Source organism: Aegilops tauschii, chromosome 7 (assembly GCF_002575655.3).
Source record: "Aegilops tauschii subsp. strangulata cultivar AL8/78 chromosome 7, Aet v6.0, whole genome shotgun sequence".
Lineage (NCBI taxonomy): Eukaryota > Viridiplantae > Streptophyta > Magnoliopsida > Poales > Poaceae > Aegilops > Aegilops tauschii.
The window spans coordinates 32398612-32426272 of record NC_053041.3 but is presented as its reverse complement, the minus strand read 5'-3'; the positions used below and the strand labels follow the sequence as shown (position 1 = coordinate 32426272).

Sequence of the window (27661 nt, the reverse complement as noted above, 5' to 3'; positions counted from 1 at the left end):
TACAATTCCCTTTGTCTATCGGTATGTTACTTGCCCGAGATTCGATCGTCGGTATCCCTATACCCTGTTCAATCTCGTACCGGCAAGTCTCTTTACTCGTTCCGTAACTCACATCATCCCGTGATCAACTCCTTGGTCACATTGTGCACATTATGATGATGTCCTACCGAGTGGGCCCAGAGATACCTCTCCGTTTACACGGAGTGACAAATCCCAGTCTCGATTCGTGCCAACCCAACAGACACTTTCGGAGATACCTGTAGTGCACCTTTATAGTCACCCAGTTACGTTGTGACGTTTGGTACACCCAAAGCATTCCTATGGTATCCGGGAGTTGCACAATCTCATGGTCTAAGGAAATGATACTTGACATTAGAAAAGCTCTGAGCAAACGAACTACACGATCTTGTGCTAGGCTTAGGATTGGGTCTTGTCCATCACATCATTCTCCTAATGATGTGATCCCGTTATCAACGACATCCAATGTCCATGGTCAGGAAACCGTAACCATCTATTGATCAACGAGCTAGTCAACTAGAGGCTTACTAGGGACATGGTGTTGTCTATGTATCCACACATGTATCTGAGTTTCCTATCAATACAATTCTAGCATGGATAATAAACGATTATCACGAACAGGGAAATATAATAATAACCTATTTATTATTGCCTCTAGGGCATATTTCCAACAGTCTATACCATCAAATGCCACACATTTCTTGGCACTCGCCTGGTGAAGCTTGCATTTGTTGGACGGATCCACCACTGTCCCACAGAAAGAAGCATCGACAATGGTCTCAGGGTTCTCCTGCATTGACAAGATCTAGATTAACCAACGAATCCTTCCAACGAGGCTCACACAAGATCTCAAATACGAAATACCCAAGTCCAAACGCTAAACCTAACCTAAACCCGCCGGAACACTTACCGACAACTCCATGTCCATGGTAGTGTACTAGAGGTCGTCGTTGATGCTCTCTTCTCCATTTTTCCACGAAGGCACTGCGGAGCAGGAGCGGCATCAAGTGAGAGCGAGAGCGTGAGCGTGAGCGTGAGCAAGCGCGTGACATAGTGATCTAGTGAGAACGGTACCATCGACACCCCGTCTTCGGATCACCGGCCGTTAATGGACGTTAACACTGCCGTCACCCGTTTTGCCACGCGGACACTTTGCCATGTCAAAACTTGCTCAAATTTTTTGTCAATGTTTTTTGCCACTGCCAACGATAGCGTGCCGTGCTTTTTGTCATGTTTTTAATTGTGGTGGTTATTTGCTAGTTCGAACATGATTATGGTGGTTTCATGCATTTCACTCGAAATGAGATGATATGATCTTAATTTTTATAGGGAAAGATATGTCATTTGATTCAAAAGATAGAATTCTTTTCATTGGATCTAGATTAAGTGTTTCCTTTAAAATATGAAGGATTGATTCCTATTCTACACAGAAATAGGAATCCATCCCTACAAATTAATGATATTTCTAAAAATCTGACGTCAATTGTGTTTGTCGAGGATGGCAGTTTAGTTGACGAGTACATCAAATTCCTAGTAAAAGAATTTAACTGAAGCGGATTTGCCAAGCTCGCAAACCGAACTTGCCATCCTTGCCAAACATAATTTACAATGAAAAATGTTTGATTTGCCATGCATAAAAATCTGACGTCCGCTGAATATTCGGGTTCCAAATGAAAGGTCCTGAAAGAAAATTTACCTATAAAATTCCTGTAAACCAAAGGAAGCCACAGGGCATAATCAATCTAGGCCGCATAGCATATTTATTTGTTTTGCTACGAATACATGATATATATGCAGGACAAACTGACTTGGCGACAGGTCACATGACCATTTATTGCCACGTACGGCCGGCCGTGGTATAGTAAGAGCAAGTATAATATAGATGAGTCAACAGGCTATAAGGAATAAATTAGTATATTTCTGCTTAGTTGGAGGAAAGAGAAGAGGAGAGAGAAGGTAAGCGGGCTCTTCATGAAGAGCCAGCTCTAGCACGTGCTCCTAGGCACTTTGTGAGAATGAAAGGTGGGCCACATAATAAAAAAATAATACACTTTTTTGATCTACTATTGTACATGTTGACTATAAAATGAGCTGTATATGACATGACACTGACTTATAGCCAGCAGCTGGCTATACTATTAACCATGCTCTAACGATGATGGATCCGCTTAAACGCACGCGGCCGGGGTCACGTCCTCGTGTCCGCTCCATTTATTACGCCGGACCCATCTACAAGACGACATAGCGCACGTGGTTTTCTCCCAGGTACGCACGCAAAGCGTCGCCGTCCGACGACCAAGCAACCAACTCCGGCGTACCTAATTAATCAACCCACACAAGATCGATCTCCAGTGTCCTGCCTTGATCGCCATGATAAAAACGGTTACGCTCCTAATGGCCTCCACCTGCCTGCGATGTTGAGGCTGAGCTGCATTTTAGTCAGAATTTCCACCGGTGAGTCTGGCCAGATGGCGAGGGCGTTGGAAAGACTGGGATGTACGTGAAAGGCGCGAAAGAAGAAGATGAAGTGCATGATAAAATATCAAACTAGACGGTTAGGGCAAACTCATTTTTAAGGTTAATTCTAAAGCCACATCTCGTTTCCTCCCCTAACATTAGGCGGAACTCTCTCCTCCTCCCCCCCCCCCCCCCCCCCTCCACCCCACTTCACCGGTGAGCCGGTTGTTTCGCCTCGCCTTTGCCTGTGTCTCTGGTGGCCGGTGGCGGAGAGGAGAATCCCGGTGCATTCATTCCGGTTAGTAGTTTAGGTTAGAATTTTTTAGTCAGCGGAGGTGTGGCGCTCGGACAGAGAGCGGTGCTTCTTCTTCGATTTAGTCTTCCGGACTCTGATCCTCCTCGAGTTCGTCCGTCTGAACGTAGTTGACGGAGCTCCGGCGTAGATTCCTTCTGTCTCCTTGGGGTGATGAGGTAAGAGTTTCTAATCGTGGCTTGATTTGGTGTCAAGTGCTTTAGATCTATGCAAGGGTTCGACGGCAAAGACTATGGCTCCAGGGCGCTGGTTCTTAAGGACACGTGCATGAAGACTTCTCGGCTGTCATCGACAAAGTCAAGCCGGCTCCGGTGGAGGAGTGGCGATAGCGGCACGTCGGCGGCTCGTTCTGGCGGCAGTAGTGGTTGTTCGATGGTCTCAGAATCTTAATGTAATTTTTATTATGCTTGAGATGCTTTGTACTTCCGATGAACTTTTATAATAACTCTGGTATTTTCGCAAAAAAGAATCCTTTTCATACTCAGTAGTACAAACATTTAGAAACATGCCGAAAACTTGTAGGGGAAAGATGGAAAATATGTAAAACCAAAATATGCATTTAAAGTTAGTACTATTATATTTTATTTAAAGAAATCACATCAACAGAAATATCCTGGAATACCATGGAATTCAGACACTAAAAATTGTTCACCGCCAGCAAAAAACCATATTTATAACATGATTTCAGAGAATAATTTAGACTTTTCTAAATCTGGCATTCTTTTCAAGAAAATCAATGACTTTATTTTTAGTTATTCTCGTCTATATCCAGGACAAAAAAATAGATTTATTCGGTAAACTTTTAGTTTCATAAAAGGACCATCTGTTTTCCAAATCTTTGATCTTTTTAAATTGCCCATTTTTTCTTCAAATTACTCGGGTTTCCGAAAACAAGAGAAAGGTACTACTGCCAATCCGGCCCCACCCCCTCTATTTTCTGGACTTCTGTCAATTTTTTTGCGCTGGCTAGGTTTTATCTTTGTTTTTTTTGCATGGTAATACGTTTCTCATTATATCATAAGGATCATAGTACAAACCACATACACATCTGTATGCGTGGAAAACTGCATGAACGACGCAAAATACATATTCTGTACGATTGTTCTACTATTTGAGGGACCAATAATCTCTTGAATGGAGTTGCAACCAACCATATAGAACACACACACTAACAACAACACACTCGCGGGCGACAAGAGGGAGCGGCGTTGCATTAACGATCGATCGGTGGATAGAACTCGACTGCTCCGAGGGGTCGGCGTCAGAGACTAATAACGCACTTGGTTGAGAACTTGAGATCCACAGTAATGCAGGCACTGTTCAGCACACCCACATCACTCTCACGTACCTGTCCGTATATGTTCCCGCGTTCGTGTCGGCTCCCTTCTCCAGCAGCAACGCCGCGATCTGCACATTGGTAATTTATAGAAGCTCGATCAGAAAAATGTGACGGCCTTTCCATATTTTTTCGACAACACGCAACAGCCTGGGTCAATTTTTCTTCTTCTACGGCGATAAATTTAATTTATTGAATTGAATGTATGTATATATATGTGGTTGTGTGTCTAGGTCGGCGAACATATGATTTGATCATAACAGTTGTACGACTGCAGATGGAAACAGTTAAGCAGCTGGTTAGCTGGCTACTCATCAACTCATGTAGTAGTACATATATACTCCTACATAGTATAGATTCTTTCGGCTAAATCGTCAAAGCTAGCCAGCCGGACGGACGAACGACAGCGTTTAATTGGTTGTTACTTTCGTGATGGCATCCTGACGCGATGGCTTTTAAAAGCGTGGAATTAGCCTTAGCTAACTGTACTATTAATCACAATTTACTTAGCAGATGCGTCGACAACGACAACAAAAAAACTCGTGCTGCAAAAATCAATGTACTAGTACTGTACATGTGTGCTTGAATTGCACGAGGCGTTTAATTTTCATGCAAAGCTCTAAAAATTCTGACCGTACATTCTACGAATTATTTCTTAATTGAAAAAGCACCCGAGTCTCAAGGCACACCCGAGTTGCATGGAAATCAAATTGGTGTAACTCTATCTCCTGGGAGAAGGAAGGGAGGTGAGGCCGAGCTGGGGACGACGTGGTAGCGGCGTTGTCATGTTTGTCATGTCACTGGGGGGGTAGTCGGAGGCTTGAGTAGGATGGCAATTTTACCCATGGTATGGGTACCCGCGGATACCATACCAGCATGGTCAGGGTATGGGAACAATTTTATACCTATGGGTAGTACCCGTACTCTGCCCGTTGAGTCGTGGATAGGGCACGTGGATAGCCCTATACTCGAGTCTCGTCCCTGGCAGCTGGAACCCTAGCCGCCGCCAAGGGAGGCCGATCTTCCAACGCCGCTCTCCGGCGGCTCCCCTCCGCCGGCGACCTCGGTCGTCGGTGGTGAGGGGGGTCGCCGGATCCACGCGTGTGGATCGTTTTACTCTCTCGTAGTCTAGGTTTTTAGGTTGTTCATCGTGTTTGCTTCGGCGGCGACGATGACAACGCTGAATAAAGATTCTTCGGATCCTTCCCTGACGAGGCCATCGTTCCTATGGTTGGGGATGGATTTGGAAACCAGTCTGTTCAAGCAAGGATGGCTTGGCGGCGGCATCCTCGTGGTGGACCTGTGTCCTTGGGCTCCGCCGTTGCAACGGCGTTTGCTCTAGCGTCGGCACGGAGCTTGGGAGGTAGTCCAGGAGCGGATGCAGATTGCTGTCTGCATCGACGACATCTGGAAGACGGAGCATGTGCTGGGCTCGTGGTTCGTGGATGGCAGATATGGTTTACTCCTTCGGCGTTTTAGTCATGGTGGGGTGCTAGATCTGGAGTTCGATGGCATGTCCAGGGTGTTGCCCCGGTCTGATTCGTTCTACGGCAAGGGCTTCACTTTCGGTGAGCCACCTTGGAGGTCCGCAAAGCTGCATATCAGCGATGGAGCCGCGTCGAGCTCGGGTGAGAAGGTGATTCGTCATTGTTTTCTTCGGTGGCTACTGTGGTGGTGCCGGAGGCAGGTGACGGGCGTTGGTGTCAAGCTCAGAGATGTTCTGTTATCTTTTCAGTTTTGTCATGTCGGTCTTTACGTGACTTGTACTTTGTTCTTTATAATATGAAATGAGACACGTATTACCATGCAAAAAAGGGTATAGCCATCTATCTGACATGTTATTTGTCGGATGTTAGTTGGTGAAGTGTCTCATGAGCTTGTGAATCTATATTGAAGTTCACACCAATTATCAATTTGAATTGAGATAATTGTCTTGTAGTCATCTATCTGTTATTGAGTTGAGATAAATGTTTTTTTGTCAAATATGCTATGGATGAATGTAAAATTGTGAATAATTTTGTGTGCTGTTTGATCTACCTGTTGCATACCCAATGGGTTTGGGCACAGGTAAAGTTTCATAACCATGAGTACGAGTATGGATAGAATTTTGTACATTGATTAGGCGGGTATGTGTATTGTACCCAATATCCTACCTAGTGCTATCCTTAGGTTTGAAGGTTCGGGTACGGGGTGGGCTGTGGGCTCTAAAGAGAAGGCCGAGCGGGGAGGGGGCGACATGCCAATGGGGCACGCACCAACGCATGAGAGCATCATCGGCCCCGGGTGGCGGCAGCAGGCGGTTAGGGCGGCGAGGATCACGAGGAATGAGAAGTAGTTGGCCGGAGGAAGTAGAAAGCACAACAGCCTATTTGTCACCGTGGGTGAGGAATAGTTATTCTTCACCCCCTCTATTTTAACATCAATGCACCGTAATTTTATGTGCCGTATATTTTGTCTTATTTCATACGTAAAAAGAGAACGTAAGAAAATATACAATTGCCGTAAAAAATATTTCATGTTACGTAAATTACAAACATAAAACATAGTGTAAAATATACATAAAATGCATTTTTTTTGGTCTTATGACATATATTTTTGTTTTCTTATGCCAAATTTTACATAGTGAATCAAAATGAATGTAACTAATTGTATGTCAAATGTAATTTATTTATGAGACGACCATAAAATTAGCTCGGTGAAGAATAATTTATTCCGCACCTTAGGTGATGAATAGTATTACTATATTTATCAGTGCTAAACTAAGCCTGAGCACAAATTACTTTATCCTACGCGCCGGCCACAGTGTGCACTTAATTAAGCCAACCACCCCTCCAGCCATACTGCATGGTGCCATGCCCACTTGAACGTAAAAGTGAAACACTTACTCACTTACTAGTAAGGACATTACTACATAGCATATGTGCCTAGAATCAAACGTAGATCCATGATGATATTATGGTCATGGTTCATACGGGATGTCGTAACACAATTCGTGGCAACAAAACTAATGGACCGGGTCAGATGCTCCTACGGTTTGTTGGTAAACCTAGGAGAAGCTAGTGGTAATTCAATTATATTTTGCGAGAGAAATTTCCAATCTATTCATCAATCGTGGTAGTACATAGCACTCTAGAGGTAATAATAATTACAATCGGATCCGTGGACCACCTAGCGACGACTACAATCACTGGAGCGAGCCGATGGTCCGCCACCGTCATCTCCCCTGCCTCACCGGATCCGAGCAAACCTTGTTGTAGTAGACAGTCGAGAAGTCGTCGTGCTAAAACCCCAAAGGACCAGCGCACCAGAATAACAATCATCACCGATGAAGAGAGTTGTAGATCGGAAAGATCAAACCTGTAAGCACACGAACGAAGACAAACACAAACTGGATCCAAGTAGATCCATCGAAGAACAGCACCGACCGAATCCTGCAAGGCCCGATGGAGACACACTTCCACACGCCCTCCGATGACGCTATTCGCACCATCGAGACGGGGATCAGACGTGGGAGACATTATTCCTATTAGGGACATCGCCACCGCCACACAGCCCCAACCAAGACGTTGATCCTAACAAAAACGAGAACCGGGTTCCTCCCGCCAGAGGGCGGCCAAGATTCTTCGCACCTCCATGGCCGAAAGGCCATCGGAGGTGGGGTGGATCGGCAGCGGTGCCGGTGGGAGGAGGAAGAGACTTTTCTTGAGGAGGAGGAAAGGAGGTCCGCTGTAGTTAGTGGTAATTCAATTACTACCTAGCTTGTAGCTAATAGCTTTGTTCGGTTTGGCAAATAAGCCTAGAGTAGGTAGTAGAAATGCAACTACTATCTAGCTAGCAGATACTAATAGTAATTGGTTTGTTTCGAGTGGTAAAACAATTACCATTGAATGATTATTTTTGATAAGGTGAGGGAACTAGATTAGCAGAACCATTAATTCAAGATACATGCATTTTTAATTCGAGGTTACATAGTAGTAATACTAGCATGCAGCTATATTACTATATTTAGTAGGAATTTTACTAGGTAATTAGACGTGAAGGGACTTGTCCTTCCCTTGTGCTGCACCCGGTAACCATTTTAATGTTGTTACTATGTTTACCATGAATTTTACTAGCAGAATCATATGCGAGGCAGCACACACGTGCATGCTGATGGTAACCATTTTAATCCCGTTACCATTTTTATCAATGAGTTTACTAGCAAGTGGAGGGAGTTTCTGGTATGGCGGGGCATAGTTGCATGTTGATGGTAACAGATTAAATTTCATTACTATTTTTACGTGCGTTTTTCCTAGCAAGTGGGGGCAAATCACTGGTTCGGTTGAGCGGGCTGTGTGACTTGGCCGGAGCATAGGATTACATATACCGGGCGGCTAAAAAGTCAGCTTACACACAAAAAAAGGCAACTTATTGGATTTTCCCACAATTTTACACTAGAATCCGCGTGAAAGCAATTTTTTTTTGCGATGACGCGTCAAAGCACCTACCTAGCCACATGGCTACCATTATACCGTCAAGTTGGGTGATTGAAAAATGAACAAGTGAATGAAAAGTTCTGATGGATTTAAGTTATTACACATCAGCGTGACAGTAACTGGGATAGAAAATATCCAACTTAGAGCATCTACGGCCGGATACACCAAATTCAGCCCCTCCGTGGACGCGCTCGGACGCGTTCACGGACAGTGATCGGTCAGACCTCCAATTTTTGCTGGGATAATTGGTTTTATGCCCCTAGTTGGGTCAGGCTCGACAGGTTTAGCCCTAGTTTCCGAGAACACTCGTTCCCGCCCAAACCACTTTGCTCGTCTTATGCTTTTTCCCTTTGACCGTTTGAGCGGCACTTTGAAAAGATCATAACAAATTTGTACTAACTCAGAAATGTATAAATAAGATACCAAAATGTTCAGAAAAATATCACATATATGTGCATGTAATTTGCATTCATGAAAAGGTGTTGGAAAGTCCCCATCTCAGTGTTGAAAAAAATGCAAATTAGGGAGCTTTCTAACACATTTTTCATGAATGCAAATGACATGCCCATATAGGTGACATTTTTTTCTGAAAATTTTGATATCTTATTCGCAATTTTCTGAGTTAGTATGAATTTGTTATGATTTTTTCAAAGTGATAGATAAACGGTCAAAGGGCAAAGTGGTTTGGGTAGGGACGAGTGTTTTCGGAAACTAGAGGTAAACCTGCCGAATGTGACCCAACGAGGGGCCTAAACCAATTATCCCAATTTTGTTTTCACAACCTGATACCTTAATTACAAAATCTCTAATCCATACAATTACATACAACATGAAACCTATTCTAAGCGGAGCTTGTCTGGCTTCACCGTGCCCATATCCGGTGGCCGGCTGCATCCCTAGAAGTTTTGTACCGGTCGCGACGAGGTTGAGTAGGACATGGGACACGAACGGGCTCATGGGACTCAAGGCGCCACCATCTCCCATGCCCTACTCTTCCTTGTTGGAGCCCATCGCTTTCACGTCACCTGTAGATGTGAGATCGATGATGGATCCTTCATGGTCGGAGCCGGCCACGTCCACCACGACGGGGTTGCGGTGGTAGGGGTTGCCGGGCACCAGCAGCGCCGGAGTGTGCGACTCTGCCTTGGGAATGTCTGCCACGAGGGCTTTCGCGGCCAGCCGCTCCCTTTGCCTCACACGGCGGGCATGTCGTGCCATACTTTTGTCGGATGCCGCGCGGGCGTTCGCCTCCTAGTCGCCGCACCAAAGAAGGGGTTGCGCCTCCGGCACAACGTTCGAAGGCCAAACAGACCACACTGCTTCCGGCAAGCGAGCGGCGACGCGCCGGATCTTGGCGCCACTTGGGTGGACGCGATGGATTCCCGATGTACCGAGTCCGACCGATGTTTGGCAGTTTTCTCGCAAGCGTGGCGGAGTGTCATGTGGACGACCATATCCTCCTCGGAGCCACGTGGGACGAGTTCCTAGTCCTGAGATCAGGAGGGGTAAGACTCGTATTCGCTGCCTACCATCCAGGAGCAGGCCGAAGATCGTCGGACGGGTGCTTTGGCGGCGAAGTGGAGTGGAATGGAGTGGTTAGAGTTTGCTTTGGGGAGCGGATGGGGATGAGTATATGTGGGGTCTGGTGGGCCAGCATGGGTCGGTTTCGACGTGACGGACGCGCCCGCGCCAGCGCCGCCCCATATCCGCGTGTTCCCCATGTCTATACTGATCAATCTGACACGCCGTCGGCCGCCGTCTACCGAGCCCGTCGGCGGCGGGTGCTCCGTTGCTAGTTGGACCGCTAGATAGCTCACGAGACTTCTCTGGTCTTCGTTGGCGAAAGAGATTGAATCTGGTGAGGTCCATGAGAAGACTGAAGGTGACTCTCTCCCCTCCACCCCTGTGCCGCCCGAGTAGGGGCTATTTCGCATCGCCACTGCCTAGTTCCTCCCTATCCCCTTTGCTTCCTCGCCGTAGCCTGAGGAAGGCCCCAGGCAAGCTCGTGCCATAGCTGAGGAAGGTGGCGTCGATGCCCGTCCTAATTCGCCCAGAAGTCGAGGGCCCCTTGATCTGGGGTGGTCGATCTGTCCGGTGTTGACCTGCTTGGCTTCGTGGCGAGCAGCAGGTCGGCGAGCGTCGAACGGACGTGGCTGTCCATCGTTGCTTGATCTGGTCGCATCATCCCACCCTGCTCGATGTGCTCCTCTATACGGATCTGGGTCGGGAGGCTTGTCGGTCCTCGATGTGGATACAGATTGGGATAAATTCCTAGCCGGCCCTGGTCGGCTGTGACATCCCAGCTTAATAGAAATGATAGACTATTCAAATCAACAAAGTGCACCTTCTTTTCTGGAAGCTCATTCAAGAAGCACCTCAAAGTTAAGGGTGCTTAGCTTGTAGCAATTTGAGGATGGGTGTCCGACTGAAAAATTAATCTCAGATACGCATTAGTGAGAACAAAGTGCGAAGAAAACACTAGTGTTGATATGTAGGGCTAGTCTAGATCTCGGGCGCAATACATAGAAACCGATAGGTAAACTAGTGGATTTGGCCGGGGCGTTACATCGGCCATGACAGCGGCGGCATCCGAGGGCACCGTCTCTTCTCTATGACCATGATCCATGAGAGAATTCATTTTTCCTTCTTTCATAGATACGAGATCTTGGTGTGAGTATATGAGGCCGGACAGCTGGGCACTAGTGTATTGATTAGTTGTGCATGGCGTGTTTTGCACATCAACCCATGTACATGTTGGAGTCACTTGCATGCCCACCACATAGGCCTAGGCGTAGTCATGGAAATAACCCCCTATAAATTATTTTGATTCGGCCTGTATTTTTTAGCGTGTCATGTCACCGCTACTTGGAGATTATCGGTTGAACAAGGCGAGTGTCGGATATAAGTGACTCGAGAGTCTCATGTTGAAAGGATGCCGGTCAACAGCTGAACGGTCGATTTCCTAGAGAAAATATACGAGCTAGAAATCTCCAAAGCTCTTATCAATAAATTGTCGCTCGCCAATACGATATCGGCTCGAGTGCATGATATGGTCGAAGAATGTCCTGAGAAAATGAAAGTGATGCATGCATAATTTTTTATTGAAAATGCTATGAGTCAATTCATTGTCGATCATATATACCGACCCTTGGTGTTAAACGGAGAACTGCGAACAGTCAACCCTAGCACTAGTATAGTCAACCTATGGCGCACCTGGCTGTGTGGTGCTAAGTTGGCATGGGAAAAAAAAGGCATGGGAAAATATCTGGTGGCACAATGGGGAAATCATCCTCCGCCAATGAGTATCGCGGCAAGATATAGTCATGATTCACACATTCTTGTGGGGGTGACATCCTTATGTTTGGCTTTGTGGCTCACCAGTAATGATCTCGTTTTTAAGAAAAAATATGTTTCGTAGGTTATTTATGCATGTCTACGATAGCTTCGTACTTGATTTATCCTGCCAGGGCGGAGCCAGAAAAGTTGGCCATTGGGTTTACTCTTGACTCAATGTGAGGATTTGGGATGAATGGGTTAACTGTAATGTCCAATTTCACATTATTGTCCGAGATCGAGTCAATTCTGGAGGTGTGCGGCCTGCTGTGTCACCTTTTTTTCAAGAGAGAGAAGCCTGTTGCGTTATCTGCATACATGCACGAGTCAGTCCGGATCCTGGGCATCACGTTAAAAAAATAATGGACCAAAAGGCGCCTGTTTCTGCTTTTGTAACTTGCGTTGGGTTCAACCATAATTTTCTGTTGGGTTCATCCGTTTGACCAGGACATATTACAGCAGGTGGCGGCCATAATTCGTTGGGTTCACCTGAACCCAACGGCCATACACTGGCTCCGCCACTGTATCCTGCAGAGACCGGATGACAGAGATATTTTTATGATGACGTCTATCCAGCTGAGTATACGTTTAGGAAGATTTTTTTTTCATCATGGATGGTGGTGTAATCTTCGGATAGGATCTACCCCATCTTAGGCCGACCTTTTTTTTTCTACTTTTGGTGTAAAACAATATTTGTTTTTCGTCCTATTGGACGTTTTGGCCGTGTGCACTGTGCTCTGCAGAGGCCAGGTACTCGCTCAGTGTGGTCGTGTCAACTCGATATATCGATTGAATGAAAATGACATTTATCAAAAACCATCAATAGAGAGAGACATGATCTATTATTATGATGATTATTATTAATCAATATAGTCACCAGAGGGGAGCGACCTTGAGTAAGACTTGCCGAGAGAAAAGCAAGGCATCCAATGGACGTATAGGGCCATCAATGATGATACCTTTCTCAAATTTCATTAGGAAAAGCGACTCCTTTGGTGCTGTTGAAGCAATTAGGTAGGCGTTAAGCAAACAACGTGCTTGCGTCAGGTCAGCATCTCATTCAAAACATATGAATATGACTACAAATTGGATCAAACAATATACTACACAGAGGGTACAGCTGCGAAGTGGTACATGCCAAAATAATAGCTTCACAGGGGGCACGGCTGCGAAGCAGGGGCGGATCCCAATAACACCCAAAATTTTGTGTAAAAAAAACATATGTATTGTATATAGTGGACACATATATCACTTGTGTTATTGTTGGAGCTGTATAGATAGTATTTTGTTTCTGTCCAAACCAAGCTCAAACCTCAAACTAGTAAAGGCTCATCTGGGTGGTCATCTCCCTGCAACTCAAGTTGCCCATTAGTCAGCACTTGTACAGAGGAGCAGGATGCGGTCGTTGATGCTAGAGAGGGGAGAACAACACGGCAGCCAATTCCCCAATTTTGAAAATTCATTTATATTTATGAAATCCCTAAATTTGTACCTTCTATCAAGAGATTTTGTTGCCATAGCTCACCATTTGATTTCTTTGTCAGATAGGGGTAATAAATCTGATAGCATGAAGAAAAAATGGCTTCTATGTTCGGGTGAGCAAAAAAATTGAACACCCAAAGTTGAATTCCGGGATCCGCCACTGCTGCGAAGTGGTACATGATTGGACAAGTCATCATGGAATCGTCAGAGCAAGCGAACCAATTTGTGGTCGGATGGTTAGGAGGATAATTGTATTCCCAACCCACTAGAGTTCAAGTCCTAGACTTGAAATTGGTGCTCACATTGTCCTGGATTTATTTTAAGCATTTCGGCGATGTGCCTTCAGTGAAAATCGCCTGTGGCGATTTCGTCAATCTCAAAATGATGTGCCGGCTCAGTATCTCGGAGGTACTCATAGAACTAGGGTGTGACATTCATAGGGCCGTGTGTATGTGTGCATGAATGAGCGTTTGCGTCTGTACTATGTTCACAAAAAGAATCGTCAGAGCAAAATTAACTAACTAGTGCGCATGATAAAGAAAATGGTAATTATTTTATTAATCTGGGGAATAAACAGTGGTAACTCGATCGTAGGAATCTCTGTGGAGGTGGTGGATTCTTGCAAGGAAAGAGAATATGCAGTTGCTTCGTACACGCCAACATTTGTCCAGCAATCATCCGGTTGCTTTTCCGTATCAACTTAACCCTCTATAGGAGAAGACAGATTTGTTTAACCAATGTGAATGAATGTCTTACTTGTATAAAAACTCATGAGAGCATCTTTCATTCAAAGGATTAATGTACGAATTTGGAAGATTACTCCTCGTGCTTTCTGGAGACCCCTTTGCACTTCATTTCGCATAGTAAATAAACCTGAAGAAGCAAAAATCTTTCATGGGCATTTCGCACATGGGCGCACGCTGCTGATAGCTTGGCTTGGATCGCCGGGGGAAGGAAGAGGCAAAATGGGATGGGATCGACATGCAGCACGTTCCGTCGTTGCCCCTACCGGATATCTTATGCGCCCACTGCCTAACACTGAATTATTTGCGGGGTGGGTGGCCGCGTGCACGGCTGGCCGATCGGTCGGCGATGAGATCGATCACTAGCCAACGAGACGGCGACGAGGATGTATATCTGGATCATCTGAGGCGTCGGTGTCCCGGCATCAATCGCGTGCTACAGTGCAGAGGTGGGTGCAGGAGAGGGGTCGAATATATTAGTGCTGCTGGATGTCTACATGCATCACCGTCCCTACGGCCAGGCCCAAGAAAAGGAAGACATGTGGTGGAATGACAGATGGGAGCAAGATAAAATCTGTTGTACGTGCGCACGTGAGCTCACCGTCCGCAGTGGGACTGCGTCTAATAACAACGTGACCGCATACGGCCCTTCATATTGGGCCGGCCTAGTATCAGTGTGCGATCAATGAACAAAAATCGAGAGCAACTAGTTAACGAGCGCTCCTTCGGGAGGCTCACAACAATCAGCGTCACTTGGCGCGCTCTGGGCGCTTCCTTCGGATTTTGGTTTTTTTATATTTTTCCGCATGCGTTTTCGGCTTTTAAACATGTTTTTTTCGGGTTTTTTCGACGTTTCGGTTTTTCACTCGTCTTCCTTAACTTTTGAAAAAATACCCAAAAAAAATATTTTTTACGCAAAAAAATGCGTTTTTTTATGAGAGTCGTAGTTTTGCTTCCACAAGAGCCACGGTTTTGCTTTCGCGAGAGTCACGGCCGTGACTCTCGGAAACGAAAAAATAACGTGTTTTCTGTTTTTTTTTCTCCTTCCGCGAGAGGGGTTTTGCTTTCGAGAGAGGCATGGTTGTGCTTTTGCGAGGGGCACGGCCGTGCCTGTCAGAAACGGTTTTTTTTCATTCCGAGAGAGGCACGGTTTTGCTTCTGCGAGAGGCACGGTTGTGCTTTCTCGAGAGGCACGGCCGTGCCTCTCGGAAACGGGAAAAAAAGTGTTTTCTATTTATTTTTCTTTCACGAGAGGCACGGTTTTGCTTCCGTAAGAGGCATGGTTTTGCTTTCGCCTGAGGCACGGCCGTGCCTCCTCCGAAACGGGAAAAAACGCGTTTTCCCTTCTTTTTTTTCCTTCCACGTGAGGCACGGTTTTGCTTCTGCGAGAGGCACGATTGTGATTCCACAAGAGGCATGGGCGTGCCTCTTTCGGAAAGGGAAAAACCCCGTGCTCCAGGTTCGGTTTTTTCATGAAAAAAAAGTTCGTCAAAACCTATCAACATGGGATCTAGTTTTGAAGAGCTCGACGTGAAGAATCTAACGGTGAACCGGTTCAAGATTTGGACGCACGGTTTAAGAGATAAAACGTTTTGAATAAACGAATCTAAGAAAAAAGGGAAAACTTCCAGGTTGCGACAAGTGGCGCACATGCAGCGCGCCACTTGTCGCAACCTGGAAAAGTGGGAGTGATCTTTGCAACGAATACTCCTTAATTAGTGATTTCGACAGAAACCCGACCTGAACCCGACAAGAATGTTCACCCAAAAATGCATGCACTGTACTCGGTTGGGCCGGCCCATTTACATCATGTTGTCCTTCTTCTATGCGATTGGTCGACTATACGATGCAATAAGCGTCAAATACGATTTCTGATCCACAATGGTGGTTACTCCTTGCGGGGAACCTCTAGGTGTCATTGTTGGTTGGCTGGGAGCACACCAAGTGGCACATCTAACTGCCGCCACATATCGCGATTTGGACGCTTCCTCTGAATTTTATTTCTTATTTTTCTATACACATTTCAGGTTTCAGATGCATTTTTTTGGGTTTTTCCCTGGTTTTGAAGGAAAAAAATCCACAGATTTTTTTTCTGTGCGGAAAAATTATGCTTCCACGAGAAGCACAGATTTTCTTGATTTGCTTCTCGTGGAGGCACATATTTGCATCCGCGAGAAGCATTGTGCTTCTCGGAAAGAGAAAAGAACTATGCTTTCAAGAGAAGCACAAATTTGCTTCTCGTGGAGGCAAACATTTGCTTCTGCAAGCTGTGCTTCTCGGAAAGGGAAAAAATAGTGTTTCCAAGAGATTTCTGTCTCGTGGAGGCACATATTTGCTTCCGCGATGCTTCTTGAAAAGAGAAAAAAATTGTGTCTCCATGAGAAGAACAAATTCCGTCAACAAGATGCATATTGACCCAGCATGAATCCACAATAGCAATGACAAATTCAAAGGTATAATACCGGACCTGATGCATAGTGCTCGGGCTGAGTAATCCCTGGATGTAGTGTTGGGTACACCCGATAACTGTCGTAGCGAAGACTTGAGCTTTGACATCATCCCCTTTAGGAGCGGCTATGTCACACTCCTCGAGAGAATGGCCTTCACCTGTTTTCATGCCGTCTCACACTATGCTTATCTAATACTAAATATGTCAAGACCCAATGGTGTCATAACGATGAACGGCAACACTGAGCATTCACTCTGAACTGAAGAGCAGACCGCGACTTTCGCAGCCGAGGTGCAAGCAGCCGAGGAGGCACCAAGGGTTAACGCCGGATCAAGCAACCCCGATCCCATTAAACATCACAGGTTCATTCATGACACATCAATGACGACTCCGACGATGACCATATGGATGCCACCTCGAAGCCTGCTGATCAAAACCCTATATAGGGATACACGCTCTACCTCCCTAAGTGTGCTCCCGAGGACTACCTTCCTCGGAAGCATAATTTCACACTAAAAGTTCCATGGGGCTAGCAGAGCACACACAATGTAGGGTATCGCGCCCAACGCCGGGTATGCCAAAAACAATGATTTCCTCGGAGGCCAAGCATCATGTTGTGGTGCAATACGAAGGCACCAGAGTCACAGACAAGGTGTCAAAACCACATCTAGCATTGATGTGGTATAAGTCAATGTACCCGTGCGCTGTGGGCGCAAAGTGCGGTATAGCTCAAGGTCATCGGTGACCCCTAGGCAGTACAACCAAACTGCCCCACAAAACTACTACTGCCTCGGATCACTCAATGCTCATCAAGAACGCTAACGGGACAGCCTACTTAACGCCAACCGGGGGCTGGCTCAAAACCTCAGGCTTTCACGGCCAGTATCAAACCTGCGTGTTACCCGTTGAGATACCAGACAAGGAAGGTCATTATCAACGACTGTGAAAGTCACCACCTGCCACACTCCTCGGTATAGACGAGGAGTAGTGTGGCACGTCTACGCTTGCAGGACTAGTCGTCACCACCCTTGGATAGACATGAGCCAAAAGTTCGGACATCAAATTCTATCTCCAATGCAACGACATGTAATATCTTCGACATGTATCTTCAGTTAGCTCAAGCACTAGGCTCGACCTTAGTTAAAATTGATAAAGAGACACCCAAAATTTGGGCCGCGTATACATTCTTGGTCCATCGTTGGTCTCGCTCAATGTTGATCGTTACAACTATCGATTATCCTTGGATCGAATACCTTGTCAGACGCCGTCAAGCGCCAATACAGGTAATCGGGGGCTGCAAGACAACACAAACAGTGAACATCGAGGTGCTCCATGGAGCCACCGACAACTACCTCGAACCATACGCGATTATATGCATCGATATTGACTTGTGTCTTGGGTCAATAGCCGGATTACCTCTCTCCTACCTTTACCCCTTACGTTTTCGCATGTTCGGCTAAGGGTATACCGATAAAACCAGGGTCTTCGAAAACCGTCTACATGGGGCATCGAAGAAGGCTTGAGAAGGATGAGGCATGGAGAAAGTGTGGAGATCTATTCAATGGTGAGGTTGACAAGCGATGATCTCCATGTAAGAGGAGCGGCGTCGTAATCGATATGTCATTGAAAAATTTGGAAGGGTGCCCGCGCCGGGAAAGAAGAAAAAGGCGCTGGAGCCGCTACTGAAGGTATGGAAAATGAGGTCTGTTTTTTGGGACATGCCGCACTGGCCCATCGTGGACATGACTCATAGCCTTGATCAAATGCATATCACGAAGAATCTCCTCAAGAGCTTGCTTGGCACACTAATGAACATGACGAAGAAAAGCAAGGATGGGCCGAAGTCAAGAAGTGACTTGCATTTTTTGGGTATCAGGGAAGATGTTCTCGGAGGACCCCCTAAGTCGTTGGAAGAGGTGAAGATAGAGACGGAAGATAGGGGCAAAACATACAACAAGAAGCAAAAACATTATTGCCCCAATCTTGCTTCACCTTAAGTCCGAAGGAGACCGATCAATTCGTAAAGTGCCTCGTTAGGATCAAAGTTAGTTCCGGTTACTATGCGTAGATAAGCAGATATCTAGACACCACAAAGAAAAGGTTCAGCGCGATGAAGTCCCATGACTGTCACGTGATTATGATGCATATAATCCCAGTTGCACTTAGAGGGATAATGGACCAGTATGTCCGAGATACGCTTATTGGTCTCTGCAATTTATTTGATGTTATCTCTCAAAAGTCGACCAGTGTGAAGCGGCTCGGAAGGCTACAAGAAGAGACCATTCTCATATTGTGTGAGCTTGAGATGTACTTCCTACCCGCATTCTCTTACGTCATGGTGCATCCGTGCGTCCATAATATGGACGACATCATCAACTTTGGGCTGGCATTCCTGCATAGCATGATGTCGTTCAAGAGGATGAATGGGGTCATCAAAGGTTTCGTATGTAACATGTACCGTAAGGATGGAAGCATCGTCCAGGGCTATCTGACCCAAGTGTGCATCTCCTTCTGCGAGAATTATCTAGGCGTCGGAAACCTTGTTGTTGGTTTGCCCATCAACAAGCACCTTGGCAGGCTCGAGGAGCAGGTCATAGCAATGGCTGAAGGGAATTACATGTGGACCACTCTGGTCGACACAACAACTTTGACAGAGCAAACTTAGTAGCACCACAACACATATAGGTGCTACATCCTTTGTTGACACTACACTAAGACACTATTCCAAAGAAGCACCATGACCGGGGGCTGCGCAGGACGGAAGCCGAAGTTATTAGAGAGCACAACTCCTCTTTCCTGCATTGGTTCAAAGAACGAGTTCAGGCTAATCCCATGGAAGAGGGTTGTATGGACGGAAAGCTCATATATGCCTTAGCACATGGCCCCGCGGTCAACCTTGCGACTTATCAGGCATACAATATCAATGGATACGCATTCTACACGGATGCCAAAGATAAAAACAGTTATTCCCAGAACTCAGGGGTGATAACGGAATCCATGACCAGCGACATAATTGAAAGATACTAAGGAAGGCTTGAAGAGATCTGGGAGCTTGAATACTCTCGACAGCACAATGTGATGATGTTCCATGTCAGATGGGCTAAGGGCATCCAAAGAGAAAACCGGTATCTCACTACCATGTCTATACCCGAGGCCAAGAGCGCTACCTTGAACGTCACCACGAATAATGAGCTATGGGTACACGCTAAGCACGTGACCCAATGCTTCTTCATAGCTGACCCGAGCAATCCATGTCATGTTGTCGTGAGGTGAGGCAAAAGGAGCATCATCAGAATGGATGGAGTCACCAACAAGGAAGACTACGACTAGTACAATGAGCCGAGGAGGGAATATGACGATGGTGATGAAGCATACGTCAAAACAAGGAGCAAGACTACATTATCTATGAAAGATCGTACTCAGTGGAAAAGAAAAAGTCACCACGAGGGACTAAATTATTCGACAATGAACAAAAAAGTAAAGAAGATCACTATGAAACGTCGTCCGCTGAGAAACTATCATTTATACATGTATCTATTTTACCGTGCTTCTGGCTGTTGTGAAGTGGATGAAAAAAAATCCAAACAAAGAATTTTCCCTTCCCAGCTTCACTAGGAGCAACTCGGTCAACACAGGAGCCGCACCCGCATCCAAAATCGCATCCGCACCAGCACTCGCCACACCGCTCATAGCAGCCCCTCCTCCGTATTTGGCATGCTCGGCGGGGTGTTGAAATTAGCTGAGCTCAACGCCCTCATGGTAATTACCCGTCCCACGCTCATCAACATATTTTATCTTGCTTTGCTCTAGCTTTCGGATCTCTGATGTTGCACATGTCTTTGAAGGCCGATGAAACACCATGCACCCTCCTATACCACATCAACGAATAGTTGGTGGATGTGGCAAAGGGTACAATAATCAAGCCATGTGATCGTTTGTTACCCGGCCGACCGATGCCCAGTGACGCGTTCAGGGTTTCCGTGGCTTGTGTAATGCGGGGTCATGATAGTTTACCTTCTCTGCTTCTCCCCAGGGCAGACAATGACGAGAGCCAGGCTTCCCTAGTACAATGCAAGAATTGTCTGATGGTGTGGCCGAAAAGCCTAATTCGTGTGGAGGCATCCGGGAGCACACCAATGGCAACACCATGTCGGTCGAGGCCGATCGAAGGTAACACCACTACACCTATCCAATTACAACCCTCTGTCTTGGTCGGTCAGATCATACGTGAAGAAGGGGGTCCATCCATTCTAGTGGCTGATCATGTCGGCCCCGTGGATCAAGATGATGAAATGGAGGAGGATGACATTAGCTAGTACATCAATACTTCCTATGACAACGGAGGATTAATGAGCCAACTGAAGGAAATATGCCCTAGAGGCAATAATAAAGTTATTATTTATTTCCTTATTTCATGATAAATGTTTATTATTCATGCTAGAATTGTATTAACCGGAAACATAATACATGTGTGAATATATAGACAAACAGAGTGTCACTAGTATGCCTCTACTTGACTAGCTCGTTGATCAAAGATGGTTAAGTTTCCTAGCCATAGACATGAGTTGTCATTTGATAAACGGGATCACATCATTAGGAGAATGATGTGATTGACTTGACCCATTCCGTTAGCTTAGCACTTGATCGTTTTAGTTTACTGCTATTGCTTTCTTCATGACTTATACATGTTCCTATAACTATGAGATTATGCAACTCCCGATTACCAGAGGAACACTTTGTGTGCTACCAAACGTCACAACGTAACTGGGTGATTATAAAGGTGCTCTACAGGTGTCTCCGATGGTACTTTTTGAGTTGGCATAGATCGAGATTAGGATTTGTCACTCCGATTGTCGGAGAGGTATCTCCGGGCCCTCTCGGTAATGCACATCACTATAAGCCTTGCGAGCAATGTGACTAATGACTTAGTTGCGGGATGCATTACGAAACGAGTAAGGAGACTTGCCGGTAATGAGATTGAGCTAGGTATTGAGATACCGACGATCGAATCTCGGGCAAGTAACATACCGATGACAAAGGGAACAACGTATGTTGTTATGCGGTTTGACCGATAAAGATCTTCGTAGATTATGTTTATTATGTGATCATGCATTGTTGTATCACAATGATTATGATTATGATGATGATGAGACATTGTTGTATCATATAGTTTCAATGCTGTGTCTATATGTTTGTACTATGTAGAAACTTTATAAATGCTGCGTAAATACGTAGAAGAAAAAAATGTTGAAATAAATAGTAGTAGTGCGGGTTTTAGGCTAGTAGTAGCACGTGGCAAGAGCTACTACTACACAAGAGGTAGCAGCAACACGGGCTAGAGAACCACGCTACAGCTAAGTAGTTGTAGCACGGGTGGCACCCGCGCCACTACTAGTAGAATTAGTTATAGCGCGGGGTACTACCCTGCGCTAGTACTACCCAGTTAGCTGTGGCGAGCTAGTAGTAGTGCGGCCACCCACGCTACTACTAGCATTTTACCCCGCGCCACTACTAGGCTTATCCCTAGTAGTATCTCCTGTCATCTTTCGAAGACGAAAGGGGAGGAGGAAACTGGAAGCTTTCGGGCTCTGGTTTCAAGGCACTCGAGCTAGATGGCGATGAGGGCAGGGGAGATTGGGAGCGTAAAACGAATCCGCTTTACCTTTGGCCTTTTATAGGCAAGTAAAGATGCAGATCAAGTGTGCCGTTTGGCTGTAATTTAGCGAGTTCCCCACGCAACGTGCATTCAGCACACGCATGAATCGAGGGTATGGTGGATTGTGCTGCTACATATCCAGGGCACGATCACTTTATTGATTAGACATGCCAATGATTGTGGCCTCGATCCATGCTAGCACACTATAATTACCTCTGAAATGACCACACGGCTCTGTGACGCACGATCACGGTTCAGGTTGATCAAAGTTGTCAGAGCAGGACTGAACCATCATCCTCATTTGAGCGTGGGAATGCTTCGCCATTAAGATAGCTCTGCGTGGGAAACATCTTTGAATCCGAGGAAAGTAACTCTAGAAGTTTAAAGGAGCTCCTCGGATGCGTGAGGTATAAGGCTCCTTGGCCAAGACTTGACCAGTTCAGAAGAAAAGATGGAGGACTTGTTGAACCAGGTTGCAAGACTGATGAATGAAGACGGAGAACAACTCGGAGAGACCGATGAGCGTCCACAACTTGAAGGCGGGTTCAGAGGCTACTGATGATGTCCTGAACGAGGGGTTCCTAGCCACATTGGTTCACGACCATGTAGGTCGGGCCGAGGACCCCAATGAACATTAAACCAGTGGGCCTGATTCATCGGGCCTAGAAAACTTGGCGCATACTTCAAGACTTAGGGTGGTCTTTGCCACGCTTACCTTTAGATCTAACCGACCTATGTGTAATCCCGAGGTACCCTCGGCATCTATATAAGCCGAGGGGTTAGGACCGTAGAGGACAACCTCATACACACACGATCTCGTGGTACATCAACTTGTACTCTTTACCCCATCAATATCAATACAATCAAATTAGGACATAGGGTGTTATCTACCGGAGAGAGCCTGAACCCGAGTAAATCACATGTCCATGTTACCATCGTGCCAAGATTACCAGCTCGGGACACCCTACCCAAGGTCTATTGGGTTTGACTCCATCACTTTTGACTGGTGCAACTTCTTCCTGAGTCACAGACTTCTTCCTTTTTTCATAGGCCCTGGTCAAAGTTTCCGGCTTCTCAGCCACAAGGGGAACATCATCATTATTCTTATCAGCTTTCTCCACTTTGCCTCTTGCAGATTTTTTGGTGGCCTGCAGCACCTTTGAGGACAAGGGGCTCGAGATGGGAGCACCCAAGATAGCTTTCTTATCGTACTGAATTTCATCAACACTTTGTTCTGGATGGTCTTGCTCCGAAGCATTTCTATCAGAATTTTCCTCAGAAAAGTATTCTTCTTCCTGAGAAGACTCGATTGCGGCCTTCTTATTCTGGTCCTTATTTTTAGATTTATAAAAATGTCGTAGCAAAAAAGAAGTGTAGCAGCGTGAAGGAAGAGTTGTATGTGTCTTAGTTTGGTCAAAATATCCATATTGTGACACAAAAACTTTCAAATTCAAAATTTGTTTGATTCTTACGGATGAAAAAAATCCAAAATATACTGAAAACCGGTGATTTCAGCCCATCCCCAAAAAACATTCGGAATAAAAGAAAACATTGTGCTTCCATGTAAGTGTTTTTGTAGAAAAATGTCAAGCTATCTTTATGAGCCGAGGTATTTTTAGTCCGAACTAAGCCGAGGGATCTTGTATTGCCATGTGTTTTGGGGCTTAGGGCATCTCCAACGCCGACTCACAAAAGGACATGGTATTTGTCCAAAAATCGGTGCGGACTGATGTCCAGACATGGTTACGGAAGTCATCCATCCAACCCTATACCGCTAATGTTCGCCTTTAAAAAATAGCAACTATAATTTGTAATTTGTTTAATAGCCAAGCTACTAGTTTCCGCCAAATGCTACTCATAAGCATTTGGCGGAAAGCTAGCTTCCACCAAATGAAGGTACTAAGCTTCGCCCAATCTAGAAATGACCGCCTAATCAAGCATAATTAGCATCTTCCGCGAAATGCACAAACGTCTCCCATACTACCTTCCGCCAAATATAACGCAATTAGCACAAAGTCTTCTGCCAAATGCTAGCCATTCTGAACGAACACAGAGTAGGGACTAGGGACGATACGTGGTGCCTTTTGATTGGCCAGGCGGCTGTCCGAACTCCCGCAAAACCCCTCACGTTTGGTTACAGTATGCCCGAAAAATGTGGTCCGGACTACTCAGTATACATGACCGCGTTGGGTGACAAACTGCATCCGAACAACGCGGTCCAAACGCTTACGAGAGGTTTGAGGGTCCGCCGTGGAGATGCCCTTATGCCAGAACACTATGTAACATGAGTTTTTCCAATGGTGGCTGCCTTGCCATACACGAAATCTCTACACCGTACCTAACCCAAAACCATCACCTCAGAATCCACTATATAATAAGCCTAGCTAGCTCTGCATATAGCTCACTTGTACAATAACACTTCACGTCTTCACCGGCCATAACGCACGTAAACAAGCCAAGAGAAATGGAGACCGTGTCATGGTGGGTTGGAGGCTTCCTCGGCAAGTACCCGGAGATCATGGTGTCGTTCGCTTGCTTCTTGTTCTTGCTGTTCTTCAGGTTTCGCGAGCGGGACGGGCTGCCAACCAACTGGCCGGTGGTCGGCGCGTTGCCGGCGATCACCGTCAATGCCGGGCGCGTGCACGAGTGGGTCACCGAGTTCCTGCAGGTGGCCCCGGGGATGTCGCACGTCATCAGGGGGCCGTGGGGCTCACCGGTGGACGTCCTTGTCACGGCCAACCCGGCGGACGTGGCGCACGTCTTCACGGCCAACTTCAGCAACTATCCCAAGGGCGAGGACTTCGCTGCCGTGTTCGACGTGCTCGGCGACGGCATCTTCAATGCCGACGGCGAGTCGTGGGCGTTCCAGCGGCGGAAGGCGCACGCGCTGCTCTTCGACCCGAGGTTCCGTTCTGCCGTCGCCGCGAGCACCGCGCGCAAGCTCGGCGAGGGGCTCGTGCCGCTCCTCGACGGCCTGGCGGCCACGTGCGAGGTCGTTGATCTGCAGGACGTGTTCATGCGGCTGACGTTCGACCTCACGGCGATGTTCGTGTTCGGTGTCGACCCCGGCTGCCTCGCCGCCCACTTCCCGCGAGTGCCATTCGCCGCGGCCATGGACGAGGCCGAGGCGGTGCTGTTCTACAGGCACGTGACGCCCGTACCGTGGCTGAGGCTGCAGACCTACCTAAACATTGGCCACGAAAGAAAGATGGCCAAGGCTCGGCAGGTGCTCGACGCGTCTATCGCGGAGTTCGTGTCGCTCCGACGAGAGCGAGCGGCCCGTGCCAACACCAACGTCGACGGGACTGACGCCGCTGACCTTCTCACGTTGTACCTGGCATGCAAAGACGAGGTAGGCAAGGACGGAAAGGAGTTCGATCGGTTCTTGCGTGACACAACGCTGAACATCATGGTCGCCGGTCGCGACACCACGAGCTCCGCCTTGACATGGTTCTTCTGGCTGCTCTCCAAACACCCCGACGTTGAGACCAAGATCCTCGCCGAGCTCCGTGAGAACGCACCGTCTGGTGGCATCGGCTGCCATCCCACCGCCATCGATCTGAAGCGCCTGGTCTACCTGCACGCGGCGCTGTCGGAGTCACTCCGGCTGTACCCGCCGGTGCCGTTCGAGCACAAGGCGGCGGCACGACCAGACACGCTGCCGAGCGGCCATGCGGTGTCGCGGACACGGCAGCTGATCGTGTCATTCTACTCGATGGGGCGCATGGAGGCGGTGTGGGGCAAGGATTGCCTAGAGTTCCGGCCGGAGCGGTGGCTGACGGAGACGGGGCGGCTCCGCCACGAGCCTTCCTACAAGTTCGTGGCGTTCAACGTAGGGCCGCGGACGTGCATCGGCAAGGACCTGGCGTTCACGCAGATGAAGGCCGTCGTTGCCGCCGTCATGCCGCGGTTCAGGGTCGAGGTCACCGCCGGTGCAACGGCGGCGATTCCCAAGATGTCCATCATACTCCACATGAAGGACGGGCTCAAGGTGAGGGTACACAAGAGACAAGACGATGCACTAAGTACAATCTAGGGCTACATACGTATGCCCGCCGATGCACGCAAGTCTAATGTTCCATATGCATATAGCGCCTGAACATGTCAGGTTAGCTTTATTATTGCATGTACCAAATAATGCCAGAAACGTGCTCTAGTTCACGTTGCGGCTTTGTCTGAGTGGTAGTGTAGAATTGTTTCATGTAAAATTTGTTTCCTGTAAACGTGCGAGGACTTGGCCACGATTGCGTCCATCGAATGGAACAGAAGTAACACTTCTGACGTGGTTGTTACTCGATTCAATAAAAGAGAATGCCGAAAAGCACGGAAGAGATACGCGTCGCAAAAATCTGTCTTTGTACGCACCGCTCTTCTTCCTCCTGCATGTGTTCGTCGGGAGCCCCAAGGCGGTGCATGGTGCCAGATATAGGAGCAAGGTCGGTCATGAGATTTTGGCGGCCCGGGGCGAAACTAAAACTCGGGGCCCCTAAAAAATTTCTTCTAGCATTTGTCAACTCAAAGTCACTTATGATGATGTTATCCTGGATCCCTTCTCCTTCGGGTTGTAAGAAGGTGAACGTAGACGCCCCGCTACGCAAGGTAGACAGCAAGGCAGCGATGGCATCATTCACAAGGAGCCATGAGGTTTCATGGGAGCATCAAGTGTGATCTCCATTGCATCCGGGACCTCATTCAATGGAATCATTTTGGATGGCGACGTATTTGCTCGTTCTTATAGTGAGAACCGTTAGTACGTATACTGCCTCCGTGTCATCAATACCCTCCCCCAGCTATGGCTAGTGGCCTTTGTATCCCATAGTCTACTTGAATACATTAGATATGATTCTCAAAAAATAAAATTATGGCAGTCCAATCCAACAATTCAAACAAGGATGATAAAACAGAAGGATGAATATGCACGTCAATATTAATAGGTACTAGATATTATAAGTTTACCAAGTGATCACTAAAATCCCAGTGTTGCTTCCCTGCATGAATTTAATTTGATAAATAGAATCACAAATCATGCCACACATATGGGAGGGAGGGAGGGAGGGAGCGAGGGAGAGAGAGAGAGAGAGAGAGAGAGAGAGAGAGAGAGAGAGAGAGAGAGAGAGAGAGAGAGAGAGAGAGAGAGAGAGAGAGAGAGAGACGAAAACCTAAGTGTACGCATCCATCCACACCCGAAGATCAAGATGGCTCTTGAGAAGGTAGCTCGTTAGGCCCTTCACCCTTGACTCCCATAATCCTCATGACAGTATTGTACTCGGAGTTTCATCTGCCATGAAGCAAAATTAGTAGGAAACTAAGATCTCGAAAAACTATCAACATATATACTGAAACAAGCAAGGATGGATCAATATGCTCGCCGTTTGGCCTCCAAGATGTGCGAGGCGTCG

General features: G+C 46.8%; 1 protein-coding gene across 1 annotated transcript; it reads left to right on the top strand.

Moving 5' to 3' along the window:
* The first annotated feature begins 24651 nt into the window (after positions 1 to 24651).
* On the top strand, positions 24652 to 26703 carry LOC109754891 (alkane hydroxylase MAH1). Its single transcript, XM_020313780.3, has one exon. The coding sequence runs from the start codon at positions 24727 to 24729 to the stop codon at positions 26296 to 26298; it is 1572 nt and encodes a 523-aa protein (XP_020169369.1). The 5' UTR covers positions 24652 to 24726; the 3' UTR covers positions 26299 to 26703.
* Positions 26704 to 27661: the final 958 nt, after the last annotated feature.